Source organism: Eretmochelys imbricata, chromosome 17 (assembly GCF_965152235.1).
Source record: "Eretmochelys imbricata isolate rEreImb1 chromosome 17, rEreImb1.hap1, whole genome shotgun sequence".
Classification (NCBI taxonomy): domain Eukaryota; kingdom Metazoa; phylum Chordata; order Testudines; family Cheloniidae; genus Eretmochelys; species Eretmochelys imbricata.
Genome location: NC_135588.1, coordinates 19494490 through 19512089, shown reverse-complemented (window position 1 = coordinate 19512089; position 17600 = coordinate 19494490). Strand labels below are relative to the sequence as shown.

Below are 17600 nucleotides of genomic sequence, written 5' to 3'. Positions count from 1 at the left end.
TACATGTTTTCTTTTATTAACATTTTATTTATATTGTAAAACAAAAGATCCTGCCCCAGATCTGTTTCTCTCGTGCGCTGTAAATGCAGAATCTCCCTCTCTTTGAAATTAAACAAAGATCTCAGTCCTAAATTCCAACCTGGGCAATAGTTAATCTGAGACCAGACCCAGTTTGAAAGACTAGAATCTTGTTCAGAGCTAGAAACTTAAACCTCAAACTGAGATTTGCCTTTTCTAACCTGTTTCTTTCTAGCTACTGTCAATTGTGACATTAATATTTGGACAGCTGGATTTATGGAAAACCAGCCTTAGGTCACAGTGGTGAGAATTGTAGCACTAACTTGCCCCTGACAATTAGACTCAAGGCTTAAGAGGCAGAGAGGACAGGAAAATTAGTACCAATGTAATGAGCTAAAGTGTTCTGTGGATTTCTCCGATAGCTTTTCTGTATATGAAGCCAATGGAATACATGATGGTGTAAAATGCTGATGTCATTGACCCCTGTAACTCACTGTGGCTTTGTGACGTTAGAGTAATGCAGTCCTGCCTTACTATGGGCCAGATTCCCTGCTGATGTAAATGGGCAAAACACCACTGAAGTCAAAGGAGCTTTCACCCATTTGCACCAGCAGGAAGCTTGGACCCATATCTTTAGAGCGTCACAGGCCCCAGATGTTCCGGGGCTGCTTGACATTACACAGGTGTGGGTTTGCAGGGCCAGGGTGATGACGCAAGTAAAACAGTTACTGCAAAGGAGAAGCCGTGTTGCAAGGTGACACCACTGGAAAGGGAGGTAACGGAGCAGGAACTTGCTTTCCCCCGCCTGTGATGCGTGTGTGTACAATCCGTGTTACTGCCATGCAGTCAATGCCACGGCTTATTGATACAGTGCTGTACAGCACTCACCTTGGTTCCCAGCCCACCCTCCCCCCGCAGGTGTAATTAAGCCATGGTCTTGAAGTTGCCTTTCAGATCTAATGGTTTTTTTCCTCCATGAAGGGGCGATACTGGAAGGGTGCTAGATGGGTTGATTTCTCGGTCTGTGAAACCTGCAGGGCCTGGCTATGAGACGCTACAGACAAGAACAGATGTAGTGCCCCATACAAAAGTGCTGTATTTTCAGTCCCCTGGGATTTTGGGATGCTCCAGTGTCCTGTGATCTGGGCTGTAATGGCATCAGCCACTGGAGGGTGTATGGGTGGGGTGATGCCACTGGCATTGTCCCTTTCTGTGAATGCTAGAGCAATGACATCTGCTCCAGAGGGCAAGGCGGGGACCCAGCCATCTGGCTCCTTCTCTCGGCTGAAGTGACACCCATTGGATGGGATGGGCAGAGAGTCCCCGATGTAAGAGGCCAGTTTCAAACCTCTGTAGCTCAGCTTCTGGCCTCACCAGGAGCTGCATTTCCAGAGTCAGAGGGAGGCCTTTGGGGGGGTCTTGTTGCAACGTGCAGCCGTTCCACCCCAGCACCCAACGAGTCACCTAGAAGTGAGTCCAGGGTCTATCGTAACAAGGCAAGCTTGCTGCTGGCTTGCGCTTCCTGGGAAGCCATGGGCGTTGTCACAGGACAATGCAGAATTGGGCCCACAGTCCTATTTTGGCGCTCAGTCCTACTCCGCCAAATCACCCCAGACACATGCACACACACATGTGCTCCTTCCCTGTCTCCCACATGGCAAGCCATAGGGGCTGGATAGGATCATCACAGAAGGGACTTGGGTGGGGGCCCCACGGTGTTAGTGGACTCTAGCCCTGGTGCAGCCTTGCCCAGCTGCGTGATTTTATTACCAGTCTCACAGTGCTTGGTGTTTCTCTTAAAGCCCCAGCTGCTGGAGTCCTGTGATTACAGAGAATCTCAGCTTTCATTTTTTTAAGAAAAGGGAACTCCTAGCCCTTCCACTGGTGGGGAAAAAGCCTGAAGCCATGACCTCCCCCTGAAGGCATAAAACCCAGACAGCAACTAAACAGCCCCTGACATTTACTGTAGTCACAATTATGTGAATTTTTTTTTTAAAGCCAATATCATGATTTTGGGGGGGGGGGCTGAGTCCTGATTGTTTGGGGTTGGCTAGGCTGGGAGGTGGATCGAGGCAGAAATGGAGCAGTGGGCCCAAATAAGTGGCGGAAGGGTGGTACAAGGGTTAGCACATGAGCCTAGGATTTGGGATCCCTGTGCTCAGGTCCCTGCTCTCCCCAGGTTTGCTGTGGGACCTGGGGCAAGTCACATAGCTGCTCTGTGCCACAGTTTCCCTTCTGTAAAAATGGGGAATAACAGCCTGACCCTGCCTCCCGGCAGTGCTGCAAAGCTAGCGATGTGCCCAGAAACTGCAGGAATGTGAGCGTGGAGGGCCACGTACACCCCTAAGATAGAAACACGGGATGATGCCTCGGGGCCTCTTGCTTGCAAAGGAGCACCAAGCCCCCGTCCAGCCTATGGGAAGACTCAGCAGGCGTCTGGAGTGTCCTTGTTTGCATCTGAGCCCCGGGTGTTTGTCTGACCTGTTCCTCCCCGCCTCCCTTATTGATGCCAACCTCTCCTTTTCCAGCCCGTCTCAAGGTTCCTCTCGGAGAGCGTCGCCGCGGGCCTGGTGACCATGGTGCCCAGGACCCCGCTCCCCGCGTCTCCCTGAATTCACCGTGTGAGGCCTTCAGCGCTTAGCTGCGTCTGTCTCTCTCTGTTGCTCCCACTAACACCACTCACTGGGGCGGGCAGTGTTTGGGGGGTGGGGGGGTGCATCCGGCGGCTGGGGGCTGCCAGGGGTGGTTTGGTAACGTTCACTCCTTCCTCACCGGTTCGCTGCCTGCTGGGAGCCCCAGCCCCACTGGCCTGAGCCTGCGAGTGCCGGGGTCAGGGGCGATGGAGTCTGTCTGAGTGGGCTTCTGGGCCCAGCATCCTGGCTCCCTGCCATTGCCTGCTGCAGAGAGCCTTGCAGCTGAGGGGCTAACCCCCTAAGCCTCTCCCGCCGGAGCTGCCCTCTGAGTCTAGGGTGGGGCGAGGCGTTTGTGAATGGGGCTGAGCCAAGGAAGAGGGGCCACGTGTGAGGTGGGCTTACTGGGGACTGTGCTGGGGGGAGGCCAGCTGCAGAAGGGCGTAAGGCTCAGGGGGCAAGGTGATGAGGAAGTGGGGTGGGGTGAAGGGCCAGTAGGGCAGGTTTGGGGGACCCCCCAGAGAAAGGCCCCTGGAGGCCCCCAGGGAAGGACAGGGAAGTCCACAAGAGAGCATCCTCGCAGGGTCTGGTGGTCAAGAGGCCCAGGGGGAGGGTTTGGAGGCCACAGGGGGGAAGAGTTGGGGGTCTTAGGATCCATGGGGGAGGACTTGGGAGGGGGCCACAAAAGGTATCAGGGAGCTGTGGGGGGTCAAGAGATCCAATCCTACAGGAAACCTGCTCTGGCCTCACTTCTCCTTTCCCCCAGTTCTTAGCTTCCCCTTCGTTTCTTCCCCTCTGACGTCTGGTTCCCTTGCACGGTGCCTCCCGGGCACTGGCCCTGTCCCCGTCCCCGACCCCCAGGCACCTGGCATATTGAATGGGGGCAGGGAGAGCGGGACCCTCCTCTTTGGGCTGGGGGAGAACCCAAGGGCAGGTTTGTTCTCTCCCCCCCACCCCACGGGAATTAGCAGCAGCTCAGCCCTCCAACCCTGGCCTGGCCTAGCCCCCCCACTAATCCCTAACTTCTGTTTTTCAGCAGCTTTAACTCTTTGGTGTCGGGGGAAAAAAACCACACGCTACAATTAACCTTTTTCCTGCTCTGTCGTAGCCTCCTAATCCAGGACTAACACCCAGGGGCCACGGCTTGGGCACTGTGGGGGCAGCCAGGGGGGCTGGCAGTGGGGTTTGGCGAGAAGATTAATGCAGCTCATGCCTCCTCAAGGCACAGGTGTCAGCCACGTTCCCTAGCAGCATCACCTTGTAAAGGAGCAGCACGCACCCCCTTTCCCCCTCCCGCCCACCCCCCCACCCCAGTCCTGCCGCTCTGAGGCCAGGCCATGAGATTCTGCTGTTTTGGGCAGAGTTCTGGCCCAGAGCTGGCCTTGGGTCCGGCCCATTGAGCCAGGACATTTGGATCCAGATCTGAATCTAAACTTGCCCATTGTTTGGGTGGGGGGGGGGAAAGGGGGTAAATGTGGGGCTCAGCTGGCACTAAACTAAAGCCCCCGCTCCTCTCAGCTTCCCCCTCTGTGCTCAAGCCAAAGCCCAGAACCAAATCCAACCCCCTGTCTTGCCGAGCCTGGCCCTGACTCAGTTTCCCTTTCATTTGCAGTGCCCGCAAGCGCCCGATCCCCTACTACAGACCCAGCCCTTCCTCTTCCAGCTCCCTGAGCAGCTACTCGTACAGCCGGAGCCACAGCCGGAGCTACGACAGCTACAGTACCAGCCGGAGCCGGACTCGCAGCCCCCAGAGCCGCTCTCGCAGCCCCAGCCCCAGCCCCAGCTACAACAGCCACAGCAGCTCGGAGAGCGCCGGGTTCTGAGCCAGCAGCAGGCATGCCCCTCTCGCTCCCCTTTCCACCCTGCCCCCGTTGGCTCTAGGGTGCCCAGGCCCCACCCGTCACCGGGCTCCGTGCCCACCCCTCTCACCCAAGCTGGCCTGGTCCTTCCAGCACATCCTCGCCTTCTCCTTGAAGAGGGAGATGGAGCCGCCAGGTGAGACCCTCCAGCCCAGGAGCTGAGACAGCTGATCGGGGTGGGGAGGGGAGGTTTGAGGGGCAACCGTGGCAGCTGCTAACAGCTGGAGCTCGAGGCTGAGGAGTGGGATGCAGGCAGCGCCCAGCCCCCGTTGTTGCCCTGGCTGAAGGGGCATGCAGGGCAGCGGAGGAGGCGGCCAGGCTGATGTTACTCCCAGCAGGCTGCAGTGACCGGGCAAATACAACCCTGCTGTCGCCCATCACGAGGGGCAGGGCGGACTCCAAAACGTCATGGGTTGCTTTTGGGGTGGGAGGGGGGGTGGTTTTCATGTCTACAAACAAATGCTGGGGTGGGGGGATCGGGGGGCATGGAGCAAGGGAACAAAATGCTTAACAGAGACCTTGGACTGGACCCTCCCACGGGGGGGGGCCTTTCATGAACAAAAAGCTCATGGACCCAAGGAAGGTTTGGGATGGGTTGTTTCTATTTATGTTGCTCAGGCCCGTCAAAAGGTCCTTGTGCTTTATTTCATTTAATTTATTTTTTGAGCACAACTGTATAAATTTGCGGGGGGGGGGCGCTAAAGGAGGCAGGATGAGGTGGGGTAGGGGGAGAAGAGGGGGTGTTGGGGGACACTAGATCTGCAGGATTGATGCAATCCAGAGAAGCGTACCAGATCTTTCTGGACTTTGGCACGGAGGAGGATTCGCTGCTTCCGTGGAGAATCTCTAGCTGAGCTGGGCCATCTCCAGTTGCTTGGGACTGGATCAGCCCGTGGGAGGCGTCAGGGGGCATCCCCCACCTCCCGGAGCTACCCAACGTCCTCAGAGCCTCCACTGAACAAAGTTCTCCACCGCCGTTTGCTGGCGAAGCAGCCAGCTGGGGGCAAATCTCCGGGAATGCAGCTGACAGGAGCGCACCCGGCTGCAAGGCAGGCCCCGCCGAAAAGTTATGGATGGCGCATCGGTTTTCGGGTGCAGTTCGAAGCTCCCTTCGCACCCCAGCTGTGCAGGTAACTGCTGCTGTCTTGGAGGCCCAGGGCCTGATCCAGCCGCTCCCACACATCCGGCGCGGGTGCTTTGCAGAACCCATTCATTCTGACCTGCTCCCAGCGGGATGAGCCGATCCCAGCGACACCTGGGCGTGGCGGCTCCGTGGCAAGTTGCCCCCAGCAGAATAGCAGCACTCTCGTGCATGGCAGAGGAGTCTCTGCATGCCCTAACTCCAGGCTCGGCCCAGCGGGACTCACAGTGACGTGACCTCAAAGTCACGCTACTGGCGGATGGTGAGGAGATGTGACCACTGAACGGCCCATACCAGGACCTGGGCCCCAGCCTGGCAGGCTGAGCCAGGGCCCTCGTCTTCCATGACTGGTGGTGCCTTTTCCATGGAATTTCATTTCATTCTCCACCTTGGGGGGCTGTGTGCACCACAAAGAACACAACTGTTGCTCCAGCACCTGGCTCCCTTCCTCCTGCCCTGGTGAGTAGCCCTTCCTTACCCAACGCAAGAGGTTGCAGAGAGTCGAGCCATGGACTGGTCGCAGGCCTCTTCTCAGGCCCAGGCTGTGAACCCTACCCTGGCCCTGGGGAGCACTTATTCACCCGCCTAGTCCTATTGACTTCAGTGGGTGACTGCCCGCGCCCCAGTGTAAGGTGAAGCGTTCACCCCGAGTGCCATAGCGAGGGATTGGGGAACCATTTCAGAACCCCTTCGAGGGCGGGGGGGGGGGGTGAGGTAGGGGAGAAGCGACCCGTCCAGAACAGAATTGTTTCAGGACATTGAGCCTATAGCCCTGGCCGTGCAAGGGTTAGTTACAGCCTGGTGCCATCCATTATATCGACCAGATCACAGACTGATGGATATTAGCAAGGAACCTGACCCATTTTGGACCAAGGGAGACAGCAGGGTTTAGCACAGCAAGAACTGAACAAGGTGTTAGGAGATGCGAGTTCTGTTCCTGACACTACCACGACCCTGCTGCGTCGCCTTGGAGTAGTCACGTCCACTTGCTCTGTACCTCAGTTTCTCCCTTTGAGAGTCTTGCTTATTTAGACCATAAACTCCTGCGGGCAGGGAATGCCATTCAGGGTGTGAGTGTTCAGGGCCTCTAGCTCCTACCAAAATGTATACACACCCTCAGAGTTAGGGGGAGGGAGGTTGAAATCCCAATGGCATGGCCTTTCTTAGAGATTCCCTTTCATGTTTCCACCCCAGGCCCCCAGCAGGGGGGCCACGGGAGCTAGTTGGGGAATTTTTTGCCAAAAAAATGCCCATTTGTTAAAACTGAAACCGTTCATAGAACAGGATTAGTTTAAAAAATCTCCCACTGCAAAAAATTTTTGCAAAAAAATTCTGACTTTTTTGAACAGGAAAGTTTCAGCATTTTGAGGCAAAATGATTTTTGGTTTCAAAAACATTAGCGACTGCAGACTAAGGAAAGGTGAGACGGAAAGAAAAGCAGGTTGAAAATCCAAAGGAAACATTTCCATTGTCCCAAATGGGAAAAATGTTTGGTTTGCTGGTATGTGAAAATTGTCAAGATTTTGACTTTTCATCCTACTCCAGAACAGGAACATTTTTCAAAATCGCAGAATTCTCGTGCAATGGGAAAATTATTGCCCAGTTAGTCCTACATGCTGCCAACTCCGTTACCTTTACCTTGCCCATTCCTCCCCAGCTAGCATCCCTCCAGGGTCTCTTCTTCCAAACTTCCTTTGAGAAATAAGTTCAAATGCTTTGGCCATGCCATGGCCCCTGATCACTTCTAAGCGCTTGACTTCTAGATCTTTGCTTTCCTGATGTGTCTCAGTGGAACCCTGCAAGGCGAACGCTCCCTTCACACTGGGTGAAATTCACTAAGGCCTGGTGCAGGACCTTCAGCTGTAGAGGTGAATTTCCCCTGCTGTGCATACACGGCCGTTCTACTTTTCTTATCCTTCTTGCATTTGTGCTCAGATAAATCCGACAGGTCCCTGGAGTGACCTTCTGCTGCTGTGTCAGCATTTATTCCTTTAAGTTCTAGTTCCTGATTTCCCCCCCCTTTTCTTTGAGAGTCTTTGGTCACTTCTTCCCACATCCCTTATTGGTCCTTCTTCTTGCTCTCCAGAGCTTTCCATGGCTCTTTACACCTCACTTATGAGCCGTTTCTTCTCGATTTGGCACAGGGAATTAATCAGCTGGGTGGTGTCACCTGAGCGGTGCCTGCCATCGGATGCGCTAAGGGAGCACGGGCCTTTGTCCTGCTCCAGTCCCCGCAGGAGGACAAGTGAAGCATGTAGTACAGCTGCTTCCTGGAGGAGTGCTTTAAAGCCCTGGAAGTCCTGAGTTCCTACTCCGATGAGGGCCCCTGCTGACTGTAAAATCGGTGCACCAGTGTCTTCGTCTGCCTTCAGGTCCACATAAGCAGATAACAGTCCTCTACAGGTTCCAGCAGATGGACTCATTCCTTTTTCTCGATCTGTACAGGCCCAAGCTTTTAGTAGTGGAGGTCCCAGGTTCAAACCCCATCGATAGCCCAGGTGGGGTTAGAGTCGCATACTCCTTCCCCCCCCCTTCCCCACTGCCCTGCCAGATGCCACCATTCAGGAAACATCAGGGTCAGACCCTCAGCTGCTGTAAAGTGACTGGCCTCCAGTGGTATCAGCAGCACCATGAGACTTTCCCCCAGCCCAGGCTCTGCCACCTGCTTTAGGCCTCTAGACGCTGAACAGAGTCCAGGACCTGCCCCGCACTTGGCGTTTCGAGGCACAGCTCCTCGGTCTAGCAATCCCTCCTGGGAGCCGAGACCTCTGTGGTTCAGTGGCCAGCCTGAGGGCCGGAGCTGGCCTCCCCAGTAGCTTATGCACACCCTTCCCAGAGCTCTAGCCATGGTGGTGCTCTGGGTTCACAGGTTAACTCTTCAGGGGCATGTGGTAGGTGTAGCACGGAGCATACGCATACACAGACTTTGCACAGGATCCTAAAGCCCCTTGCACTGCACTTAACAGCATGCTAGATACACAAGACTAGGCAGCATAATAAACACACCTCTCTGGAGTGACTCACGACCATAGTGCCAACCTCAGGGCAGAATGTCAAAAAGCAGTGCAGACCCCCTACTGGTGGTATGTTCTTGGATTAGATTTCACCAACCCAGTAATAAATGTGAACTCCCAAAGTACTACAAAAGTCTTATAATGGAGTCGCAGACAGTCCCTTTAGAGACTCCAGGCTAGCATGCCACCCAGGCAAGCTGGACTATCTGATAAATGGTCATTTCCACCAAAAAAAAAAATCACAAAAACACTAGGTTCCCAGTCCCACTGACCAGGTTGATTTGCATCCCAGGTCTCACACCAAAGACAACGCTGGTAACCAGTTTTAAAGGTTTATTAGCTAAGAAAAGGAAGTAAGAGTTATTGAGAGGTTAAAGCAGGTAAAATATATCTACAGGTGAGTCATGGTAGCAGAAGTGTAGTAATCTGCCAGTTTCCCCAAAAGTCTCTCAGGGCTACCCAGTGGAGCTATGAGGATCTCAGTCTTCTCACTCAGTTACTCTGCCCTGTTAGAATCCAAAAACAGTCCAGAGATGAAGAATTCTCTCTTGTGTCCCTACTTATAGCTTCTTCCCACAGAAACCAAGGTGACAGGGTCACTACACACATGGGGTCTTTCTTTGAGGGCGGAGAGAGAGGTATGCATGTAGAGTCGTCGATGTTCTCTGATCATCTCACACAATGACTACTTGCCTTCAAATGCACAAGAATTAGCACTGCCCCCTTAAAGTTCTTCCTTGGCATTACACAAGGCTTCTTCTTTGTTTGATGGCTCATTTAGTTACAGGGGTGTTACAATATCAATGTTTGCCATTACATTCTAACAGGATACAGATAAGTGAAAACAATGCATGCAACATCCCATTAGTTTTCATGAAGTTTAAAATCCCAAATACATTCTTATTTATTTAACAATCCCTTTGCTCTATACTAGTACACAAGTGAATTGGCCTGGCTTCCAGCTGTGAGTTTGTCAATTCTCAGCTGACATCTAGGCCTAGGCTTATCACAACAGCTAAATGAAGTTCCCCTGCCTCACTGTCCTCACCATGCTGGAGAATTCTGGGTAAGGAGTATTATGGGATGGAGCCATGTCCCACCCCTCCCTTCAGTGGTATTTTCCTCTACACTTTCTTAGGATGCAGTTAATCAAAGCAGCAAGTTCCTACCCTGTAGTCTCATAAATTGACTTATTCTGGTCGCACAACATGTGGTTCTGGTTCCAGGTTGGATCTGAACGGGGAAGGCACCTGCTTTGGCTAGGACTGAAAACCCTGTGGGATCAGCTGACCTTTTGAAATTTCCACCACTTGGGGCCAAAATTTCACAAGAAATTTCAGAGCCAAATTCCAATCCTTCCCCTCCAACACCCAATCCAGATCTGAACTTTGGCCCAACCATTTACCCCCTCATGACCTCTTTACCTTTGCACACCAATGGCATAGAGGTCTCCTGTCGGTAAGGAGGCTGCTGCTCCTGAATGTAATTGCAACAATTCAGACCAGGGAAGGACAGAGTAGCAGCAGGACACTGCACAGCCTGGATGATGACTTGAATTTTAAGAGGGCCAGGGTGCCCTGTGGAGGGCGCTCCATGAGCTGTCGATGGTATTTTGTTGAGTAGAAATGGGGCTGGGATTGGGACAGCCTGTGGACACATTTATGCAAAGCTTTATCTCCATCATCTTTAATAATCATTCAGCAGGCGGCAGGCAGGGGCATGGAGGCGGCTTCCAAAATCTCCTCTTTCCGCCGGCACGACAATGCTCTGTTGTTGTTTTCACTTAATCTCTGTGAGCCACATGCTTTCTGCCTGGCTGGAGGGATGATGCATCGGAGCCTCCCCTGGCAGAGGGAGCAGCTGCTACAGATTAGTCCATAGCTGGGCTTTATTGTTCTTTTCCAGCCTTTGTTTGCAGGAGGGTCCAGTGGCTCAGGGGGTTGGGAGGAGCCAGACGCCTCTTTGAATCCTGCTCTGGTTAACAGTTCAGAGGTCTCCAGAGTTTAATGCTTGCTCTGTGATGAGTTGGAGGTCTCAGCCCCCATCCATGGTGCATTTTGGAGAGCAGAAATCTTGGCCAAACAGCAGGTGCATGTATGTGTGGGGCACATAATTACTGTTATAGCTCCTTGGCTGGAAGGGAGTGGGGACACGAGTGGAAGGAGGGGGAACTGCAGCCAGCTCATCTTGGCTTTCTATTGCGTTGTGGGCTTATCCATAAAGTGAGCCGCCTGCTTAAGCATTTTGAAATCTGCTGGCTCAGAAACTGAACCTTGGCCCAGTTCACTGGAGCCAGTGGAGCCGCTCCTGATTGACGCCGGAGTAATGAGGGGCAGGATTCAGGCACTGCTGGGTCCTGGGACCGAACCCACTGGAAGGGTGGATGCAGCCACATGTGGGGTTGATGGATGCGGGTTGCTCCTTTGCTTCATTCCAGTTGCCCTGTTAGCTCAGCGGCTAGAGGTCTGGGCTTTTGGCAGCCCAGGCCCGTGAGATCCACCCCACAGCCAGGGCCGTTTGTCTGCAGCCATCCTTTGCTAGCCCCTCAGGGAGGGCAGCATAAGTAAAGGGTCATTGCCGGCACATGCCGAGGAGATCCCTTGTCATGCTGCGGTGCTGGCGGTCGGTTGGATTCTTTCTTAGCTGATCCTTTGAGCTCATCTCAGAGCCCCACGTGAGCCCCATCTTTAACTCCATTCATTCCTCCCCCATTTCCCAGCTGTGACTGGGGGACCCTTCCCAGTTATCCCAGAGATAAACGTGGCAGACTCTGGGCCCTGTGAACAAGCTGAGAGAGTTCAGTCTGGGGACACTGGCTGCTGGTGCCCGTGAAGGGCCAAAACGCCAGAGACCAGTGGAGCGAGAGGCCTCAGGAAGATGGAGGTTGGGCAGGACAGTGCTAGATACCTGAGCTGGGGCAAAGGCAGAGCACAGGGCCCCAAGAACAGGGCAATTCTTCAGGACTTTGGCCAAATCTAGACATTGACTGAGAAGCAGCTAGTGTTGCACAGAGGCGTGCAAAGACAGACAGCCTGCAGGGGGCACTGGAGACAAAACCCCTGCAACATCACACCCCGACACAAGGGGGCGCTCTGGTGGTCTGTGTGCATCACGACACCAAAACAGCCCTCCGAAAGGTTTCTCCTTATAGGGACCCTCCCCTTTACTACCTGTTGCCTCCCAGCCACATGTGCATAGAATATGCCTGCCCCACAGGGCTTAGAGGCCCCTCCATACAATACAAGTGTAACAGACACGGTCTGCATACATCCAGGCTGCCGACTCTGCAGTCATCAGCAGGGATCAAACCTTGGACCCCCAGCCCCAAAAGCACATGTGAGCTGAAAGGAGACACTGGTAGCTGCAAGCATCTAATAGGCTCTTATCCTCACTGGACAGATGTGATCACACATATTAAGCCAGCGTGTTACTGTTACACACACACCCCCACCCCTTAGTGGTCAGATACGGGAAAGGCCCTTCAGTGATACTATCCAGTTACAAAGGCGACAGTAGAGATTTAAGGCCATCTGAGTATAAGCTACTCCCTAGGCTTTGCTTGCGCCTTTCGCAAAAAGAAAAAGGAGTACTTGTGGCACCTTAGAGACTAACAAATTTATCTTTTCTTTTTGCGAATACAGACTAACACGGCTGCTTCTCTGAAGCTTGTGCCTTTCGCGCACTGACTTGCCAAAACTCTGTGTGTAATGCACACACCTTACTAGACGGAGGTGTCAAGCCTGGTTTTGCTGATCATCTTCCAGCTTTCAGAGCTGAGAAAAAAAAGCTAAGTACTCTGTCCACACAACCTTAACACCGGCCACTCTCTAGCATGGTGGCCTCCAACCGGAGGCACCAATTCTGGGGCTGCTCCAGGGCTCAAACACCCATGGGAGAGAAAAAAAAAGTTTGATTGTGGAATGTGATGAGCTCTGTGCTGCTAACAACTTCTGCCCTGGGGGCAGGGAGTTTGTTTCTAGAGGGGCAGGGTGTTTAAGATAACAAAAGGCTTGTCATTAAATTAAGGATCCTTAGATGATCCTCAAAAAGAAAAGGAGGACTTGTGGCACCTTAGAGACTAACCAATTTATTTGAGCATAAGCTTTCGTGAGCTACAGCTCACTTCATCGGATGCATCCTGAAAGCATTCCCAGGTCCTCCAGTTAAAAGATAGGAAACAAAGGGTAGGAATAAACGGCCCATTTTCAGAATGGAGAGAAATAAATAGAGGTGTCCCATGAGGGGTTTGTACTGGTCTGGGATCAGTGGCTGTTCAACATATTCATAAGTGAGCTGCAAAAAGGTGAGGTGGCAAAGTTTGCAGATGATCCAAAATTACTCAAGATAGTTAAGTCCAAAACAGACTGCGAAGAGTTACAAGGGGAGCTCACAAAACTGGGTGACTGCATTTAACATTAAAAAGAAAAGGAGTCCTTGTGGCACCTTAGAGACTAACCAATTTATTTAAGCATGAGCTTTCGTGAGCTACAGCTCACTTCATCAGATGAAGTGAGCTGTAGCTCACGAAAGCTCATGCTCAAATAAATTGGTTAGTCTCTAAGGTGCCACAAGGACTCCTTTTCTTTTTGCGAATACAGACTAACACGGCTGTTACTCTGAAACCTGCATTTAACATTGAATTTCATCTGCCATTTTGTTGCCCAAAGTAATGCACATGGCAAAATATAATCCCAACAATACATACAAAATGATGGGGCCCAAATTGAGAAAGATCTTGGAGTCATTTGCAATACTCTGGAAGTGCGATGTTTCCCCAAGTACTGCAAGTTCATAAGAATCCTGCTCACTATCCCTGTATCGTCCTGAACTGTGGAATGCTCCTGCTCCAAAAAACTTAAAAATTATCACCAGTCATCAGTGGGACAGATACAACTGAATAATGTAGCTGTCCTTACCAGGGAACTAGCTGTAAATAAGATTGCTGACCGTTTCATCCAGTAAGCTACAGGGAGACGTAATGTCTTTAAACTGGGACGTTAGTGAGGACAGCTTGTACGTGATTGCAGTGATCTTAATATACTGTTATTCAGGAGAATGTAATGATGTAGTTCATAATTGAATCATTATTAAAATAGTAAAGTTACCAATGACAGACACATTCAAGAACTAGAATATGAACTAAATGTATAAATATGCTGAAAATAGCCTCCCCCCAAACCTGGCAGAGACCCCACCCAAACACACACACACACCCTCTTCAAAAGCACCCACCAGCAAAACCAAAAGTCAGTGATCATGCTGTTGACTAGGAAGCAAGTGACTGACATTTGCTCTTGAGAACTGTTTCCCAAGTTTAGGAATTGTGCCAATCAAGGGCAGAGGCCCTGAATCTCATGGTACTTAGGCACCTCAGCCCCAGTGAAATCAATGGGATTTAGGCGCCTAAATCCCTCTGAGGATCTGGGCCAGAATTATTCCCCCAGCCCCTAAAATTCAGCTCTAGGTACAGCTCCTGAGTGCAACGCCTCCCATCAGAGCGGGCATCTGATGGTCAATCTCAGACCCATCTACAGGGGGAACCAAGCCCTGCTCTTATTCCTCTGTCAGCCACTCTCCGAAGGCCAAGGCTGGCTAAGTAAATGCCCCCAGGCTGACCCGAGCCTGGTGCTAACGCCTCCACTTCCCAGGAGGAGTTCATTATTATTCCATGCTGGTCTTTTTCTCATCTGGAGAGGGGGCTGGGCCACTCGCCCGGAAAGAAAGGCAATTACGAATGTCTTTGAAAAGCAAGGAGGAGAAACTTTAGTGTTTCCTAATAGCTTGGCGCATCCCACCGCATCAGCCTGAAACGTGGCGTGTTCAGAGTGCGAAGCGGGCTGCTGGCGTACCTACACTGCCGCCTAGGCGCTGCGATGCGGTCAGAGCTGCACGCCCGGCCCGCATCCCGGCCCGCGCGCCACTTGGGCGCCCTGGCATCCGAGGCCAAGGTTTCTAGTGCTTCTCTACAGCCCGGTCCTTAGGTGCAGGCTGCATAATACCACAGCCCATGCGAAAGCGTACGGGGCGCAAGGAGCGAAGGGCCACTGCTCCATGGGCGGGATCCCCAAAGGTATTTAGGCACCAATGGATTTCAATGGGAGTGAGGCGCCTAACCCCCTTTGTGAATCCCATGCCTAGTCGGTGCATTAGGAGAGGCCGGCACAGCTGCCGTCCCAGGGCATTACGCAACAGTCTGATGTTGATGGCACTTTGCGCCCCTGGGGCCTGATCTTCCAAGGTGCTAAGCACCCTTAACGCCCATCAAAGTCAATGGCAGTTGAGGGCGTTCAGCACCTCTCAGAGTGGGCCCCAGGGTGACAGGCGCCTGCCTTGGTAAGGAGCACTGTGGTGCTCAGAGAAGGGCCCAGCAGCGGTGCAAAGCGTTCTCATTTATTTCAGTGTGATTCCTCCGGCCCGCCGAGGGACAGGAGTCACAATAGCCCAGTCCAATGGGCACGGTCCCCGAGTGGCTCACCACGGCATGGGGTCTGACTCGGGTCCAGTCCTGGAGCGTAGCAGTGTTACTCTCTAGAGCAACATTCCTCTTCCCTCTCGCTGAGGGACCATGTGCTTCAAAGCATGGACTCGTGTTGCTATGGCAGCCTTTCCCTGGGCAACAGAAACTGGCCAAGCGGGGGCTGGGAACAGCAGAGAGACACTGCTCCCGTGATGGGAACGCGGACAGAAAGTAGGACGTTCTGAACACATGGAACCTCCAGGTCGAGATCTGCAAAGCTGATGAGGGGATTTAAACACCTGGCAAGAAATCCTGGCCCCACTGAAATCCGTAGGAGTTTTGCCATTGACTCCAAAAGGAGCCAGGATCTCACAGTAATTAATTCTAAGGAGAGTTGCGTGCCTAAATCCCCTAGTCAGCTGTGACACACTCAGTCCTTAACTTTACTTCCTGAATCCTGGCGTCCATGTCATGTGCAAATGAGTAAGACGCCTCGCTGGGTATAGAGCTGCGCTTGGGTGTCTCGGACCCATGCACACGATAGATATTTAACATTAAACAGAGCTTGAGCTAGATTCTGAGCATCCTGCAGGCTGGCTGTGGCCACTGTAAAGCTCAGTGTAAAATAGGGCTCTGGTTCATATTTCAAACACCTCCGGCGTTCAGGCTGCTCAGATCCAGGGGTCCAATTCAAGCCCGTCTCTACTATAGGTTTAGGAGAAGAAAGGGTTAATGAACAGCCCAGGGACTTTAAAAGTCCTAAAACAACATAGAGCTGCATTTATCTCCTGGCCCTCAGCTCCGAGCCCTCTGGCAGCTGCAGCAGGAAAGCAGCGATAAGGACCAGGAAATCAAATTCGCAGAGGTGGCTTCTTACACTGTATCCACTCTCTGAGATGCAGGCTGTCAAACTCCTTTGTTCTCTGGCACTGTCTCTGTCTGTACTGCCAACTGAGCGAGCTACCGTCTCATAGCTTTGCATGGGCCTGGCCGTCCAAGAGGAGATAATGGACTCCTGCTTGGTTCTTGATTAGGAATGTTCAGAGGGCCAGATCACGGTATGGTGTAAGCAGGCAAAGCTCCATTACGGTGAAAGGAGCTGCTTCCATTTACATCAGCTGAGACTCAACCGTGGTGTTTCAGTCACCCAAGTCTAAGTGGATTATGGGGTATGTCTAGTCCTTCCTTTACATGTTCATTGTTGCCAGAGCGGCTGTTTGAACTGAAACTAGTTGCAAACAGATCAGGCATCTGCCAGATTGGCAGGGGCCACAGAGTACCGGGGCAGGAGCAGGGTGCTCGCCAGCTGGGCTGAACGTAGCATCCTCTGAGAAATTGGCAATGAACAGTGCCGAGGGATGGATAACAGAAGACTGCATCCCTAGATCATCAATCTGGTTTCAGCAAACATTGCAAACGAGTCACTGACCTTAGGAACAGAACAACTTTCCAAAGACGTGGGGTGCTTCCTGATTTTAAAGAAAAATAAGAACAGCCATACTGGGTCAGACCAAAAGGTCCATCTAGCCCCGTATCCTGTCATCCAACAGTGGCCAATGCCAGGTGTCCCAGAGGGAATGAACAGAACAGGTCATCATCAAATGATCCATTCCCAGCTTCTGGCAAACAGAGGCTAGGGACACCATCCCTGCCCATCCTGGCTAATAGCCATTGATGAACCTATCCTCCATGAATTTATCTAGGTTTTTTTTTTTTTTTTTTTTAAAGCCCTGTTATAGTCTTGGCCTCCACAACATCCTCTGGCAAGGAGTTCCACAGGTTGATGGTGTCTTAAGGAGCCACTCTCTCGTACAGTGGCAGATGCTATCCCCCCTTGCTACGTTATCGCCCAATGGGGTTAAGACTTGGACTGACTTTGGATCACGGGCTGAAGTGGCTTCTTTAACATGCCCTTGCTCTGTAAGTGACTGGGTAGTGGACCCGTTGCTGTGGGCCAGAGGAGGAGGATGGGACCCAATGGGCTATTGTCAGTGCTCAAATTTTAGGGGAAAAAAATAAGGCAGGTCCTGAATGGTAAGTGACTTGCTCACTTTAATGGAAGTGAGAAGCAATGGGGCCTGTAAGCCAGGAGTGTTGTAGCTCTTAGAAACAGTAAGGGGACCCAGCTCCCCAATAATTCAAGCACTCGACTTACATCCCTGCGAGTGGTGAGGAAAGCCTCAGCTCTCACTTCTGCAAATCAAGCACCTCCTTTCCTAGCTCAGCTACCTCCCAACCGCAACACCTAGAATGTCCCAGCTTCAAACTCCAGTGAGCCTCCAGGGCTGGTCAGCCCGTAGGTGTGTCTGCCCAGGCCCTTCATCCAGGCTTTGTCAATTCAAACAAAACCTCACAAAACACAATGTTCCCAACCAAAGCAGGCTGCCGGGACCCAAAGAACGATCACGCTGTACCCTGCCCCCAGGACTAGTCACAGACCCCCACCCTCCTGCCTGCAGCCCCTCTTCAACTGAGCTCTCC

The 17600-nt window shown here is 52.4% G+C and overlaps 1 protein-coding gene across 1 annotated transcript in view; it reads left to right on the top strand.

Annotated features, from left to right (window-relative positions):
* The window catches only part of SRRM3 (serine/arginine repetitive matrix 3), an 87928-nt gene extending 83457 nt beyond the window's left edge, over positions 1 to 4471 (top strand). The window contains exon 14 of the mRNA XM_077836777.1: positions 4261 to 4471. Coding sequence (XP_077692903.1) covers positions 4261 to 4471 — 211 coding nt within the window. The remainder of the gene's footprint in view (positions 1 to 4260) is intronic.
* Positions 4472 to 17600: the final 13129 nt, after the last annotated feature.